A 3611-nucleotide genomic window follows, 5' to 3' on the forward strand; every position below is an offset into this window, starting at 1 on the left:
ATTTAATAACGGGAGTTAACGAATGGGCCGAGACTGGAATCAAGTCAGCCAGGACGCGACCGCTGCCGGTGAACAGGGAGCAGCCGGGCGATGGGCTCCCCTTCTTTCTGTCTCTTTATTTCTCCGGCTGTTGCGGAGCGGAGGGCAGGGTTCGAGAGGAGCCCGTCTCCGCGGTGAGCACAAGGGCTGCTGCAGCCGACAGACACCTGAAATCTGCTCACAGTGGGACCTGCAGGGGATAGCCCCGTGGCAGAGGGCAGCTGCCCGAGGGGCTGGTCCCACACAGCTCTGCACCACTTCCAACAGAAAAACCCAGCTTCTTCCACGTGCTGGAAAACTGCAGCGCAGCCCTGAGCTAAACAAACCTGGAGTGTTTTCCACACTGCCAAATGACATTTTAATAGTGGAACAATAACACTCAAAACAATCTACTTCATCTCTTCCTATTGTCCTTTGCTGGCTGGGAACGATGGCTGCAGCAAAACCAGCTCCGGGTCTCCTGGTCGGGGTTTGCTCGTGACCCCCGGGGGTCTGCCTGGTCCCTGCCAGTGTGGGGCAGGGCTCCCAGGGGGGAACCCAGCCTGGACGTCAATGCAGCACACAGATGGTCAGTCAAGTGCTTCATAACCTCTGTGTTTTTGGGAAGGATGTTAACTCCACAGGTGATTCGTAACAGAATTGTCTCCAATACACTGGATTAGTTGCCTTCTGGAGATTCTGTTGACTAAAGAAGGAGCTGGGATCTCACCTTCTCCATGACTAAATTTAGGAGATGTGAGCCTCAGTTCGTTCTTGGTCAAGTAAAAATAATAACATTGCTTTTGCAGGGGAGCTGTGAGGTTTCTTCACAGGTCCTGACATATTCCCTGGACACAGCCATGCCAGAGCTGAAGATACAAAGTCAGCATGCATAACACACCTTTTTATTACTCACTTTTATTATTCACTGAAATGCCAAGAACCTCGAAGAACTCCCTGCTTCACACCAGCCCTTACACGAGGTGTCACCTAGAACCCCCGCAGGCACCCGCGGCCTTGCGGAGCTGGGCTGTGCTGGGGGCGGGCGATGCTGCAGCAGGTTTCACTGTCGCTCTCATCAAGGGGAAGGTTTTCGTCCTCTGGATGAAAGGCACACAAACCAGGAGCCAACCTGTCCTTCTGCTGCACAACAGCCAGTCTCTGGTGTGCTACACGGGGACAACTCTTCTTCCCCTTCCGAGCGCCGCGTGCGCTTGCTCTCCTCTGGTTTCACACAAAGCATCCCGGCTCACTTTGCAGGAGGTACGGGGCTCGTGGGCTCCAGAACAGGGTGTGGGTAAGGCCTTGCAGAAAGATTTTTGGAGAAATTTCCTTGTCAGATGCAGGAACCCGCTGCAGCATCGCGCATGTGGGGTTTTCCACGCCGGCTGCCCACGGGACAAACGAGCCTGAGGGTGATGCTGGAACGTGAGCATGGGCTCCCCCCACCAGCCCAAGCAGTGAGGTTGGAGTGAGAGGGAGCAAGTCAACGGGGAAAGGCTGCAAGACTTCCTACAGGGATGCAGCAAAGCCGTCAGAGCCCACTGTCACCTCGTCTCCTCTTCCATTCCCACAGGGGAACTGCTCCTCCAGCTCTGTTTGGCACAAACGCTGGCTCAGGACACACCTCCGGATGCCACTGAATTTGGTGAGGACATCTGGCACCATGGCTGCACGCAAGGCCCCGGCTCCACTTCCAGTTGGCCAATTTTATAGAAGACGAGAGGAGAAACGTGCTGTCCTTTCAAAAACACTTCAACGGAAGCCTTCGTCAGAGACGGCGCTCAACAAAAACTACGGCACCAAACCAAGTTTCATTTTCACTTTGGGACGGGGCACGAGGGTGCACTCGTGGCACCGGCTGAAGAGCCTAAAGCCCACCTGGAGTGTATGTGCTGCAGCCTACGGCAAAGACAAGTGAGGAGAGTAAATGTTGAGTCATTGAGAAGAGCCAAAGGAAATGTAATGGGAAACATATGGGAAACGACAGAATTCATGAACAAGTGTCTAAAGTCTGCAGCTGTCAGCAGAAAGATACAGCTTTGCTGTAACATCATGAACAAGTAAACTTTGAAAGGTGTCTACCAAATACCCTGGCTACAAAAACAGCACTTGAAGACCTATGGCTGTACACTTGCTGTACAAAGGGGAAAACAATCATGCCAGTCAGTACATCACATGAAAAAAGAAAAGGCAAAAGACAAGACCTTTGGGTGACCAGTTCTTCTTCGCCAACAAAGCACACACCTTCCCTGCAATCCAAGCAGTCTGCAGTTTTTATTTTTGGCAGATTATAATTAAAATGGTCTTTATGGCTTTAGAGAGAAGCCATGAAGCTGCACGTTTTGGTTGAAGCGGAGAGCGCGCGTGTGTGGTGTGCTCTGGATGAAGGGCTGTGGCAGACAGAGGCCCAGCCACAGCTCTGCTCCGGCCACCCGGCCCACAGACGCTGCTCCTTGTACTTGGCTCTCCTTAGAGTTCTCATTTCTCGCCAGCAAGCAACAAAGTTCTGGTTGCTAACCAGTCCAATCCCAGAGGCAGAGTAAAAATTCCTCGTTAAGACCTAGAAAAAGGATGTTTCTAACAAAATCTAGTCCAAACACGTGCAAACACTGTTCCTGGTTCGACACCAGTCCCACCACCGGTGTCCTGGGGTCTGCCTTCCCTGGGGAGTGGTTCCGCTCCTCGACCATTCTCCGCCTTCCAGACCAGTCTTCTCAGGACTCCTGACGAGCCGTCCCTCCATTTTTCCCCCTGCACATCCTTCCTGCCCTTCCCTCTTCCGCTGTCACGCCCTGTTCCTCCACGGCTATTTTCGGAAAGCGAAGACGTCCCGTGTTTTCAAGCCTCTCTTGCCTTCGCTTCCCGGTTTGGGAGAAGACACTTCTGCCAGTCCCCCGTACGGGCAGCTCTCGCACTCCGGGTGGTGGCCAGAGCACTCCACGGCGGGGATGAACGGGGAAAAAGCCGCTGTCCCACATGCCCGTCCCGCAGAGCTTGCACAGGTCGTGCAGGCTGCAGGGGATGCGGGGCAAGAGGTGGAACTGATAGAGCAGGCTCCTCGCCTGGAGGAGAGAGAGCCAAAGTCATTCACCTGAGGATGAACCGAACTGGGGACCGAGCCACGATGACGATGACCAGCTCTGCCTGCCGCTTCCCCGAGCACGTGCAGGGGTTACCCCAACCCCACGGTTCCCTCCTAAGCGCTCTACAGCCTCTCTGCAAAACTTGTTCCCAGAAAACAGCAGCGCCCTCCCCTCCCAGGCTCCAGACAAGCAGAGGGATGCAGGAGATGTGGGAGACTTAGCGCCAGTCCCCGATTTTCTCAATGCTCTGGCTCATGTCTCACACCCGAGGCTCAGCCCACGGGCACTCACCTTCCTGAGGACGAGTTCTCCGTTCATGTGCATAGCCAGGTTGCTGAAGTGCAGCAGCATCTGGTCGGTGGGCAGCTGTTGCTCGATGACATCGTCCCCGTAAATCACCACGATGGCCACGCAGATAAAGAGGTGGAAATAGTCAGTCTGTAACAAGAAAACAGGGGCTGGGGTACAGTAGGTGGAGGCAGAGGTCTCACTTCACCTCCCCACCCT

At 54.4% G+C, this 3611-nt stretch overlaps 1 protein-coding gene across 1 annotated transcript in view; it reads right to left on the reverse strand.

The window, feature by feature from the left end:
* Positions 1–2764: 2764 nt before the first annotated feature.
* Positions 2765–3611, reverse strand: part of LOC104277753 (TBC1 domain family member 16-like) — a gene marked incomplete at its 5' end in the record, with an annotated part of 10465 nt that continues 9618 nt past the window's right edge. Inside the window, 3 exon segments of the mRNA XM_009874492.1 lie at positions 2765–2974; positions 2976–3083; positions 3396–3542. Of these exon segments, the coding sequence (XP_009872794.1) occupies positions 2828–2974; positions 2976–3083; positions 3396–3542 (402 nt within the window).

This window comes from Apaloderma vittatum, unplaced genomic scaffold, assembly GCF_000703405.1.
Source record: "Apaloderma vittatum isolate BGI_N311 unplaced genomic scaffold, ASM70340v1 scaffold30428, whole genome shotgun sequence".
Taxonomy (NCBI): domain Eukaryota; kingdom Metazoa; phylum Chordata; class Aves; order Trogoniformes; family Trogonidae; genus Apaloderma; species Apaloderma vittatum.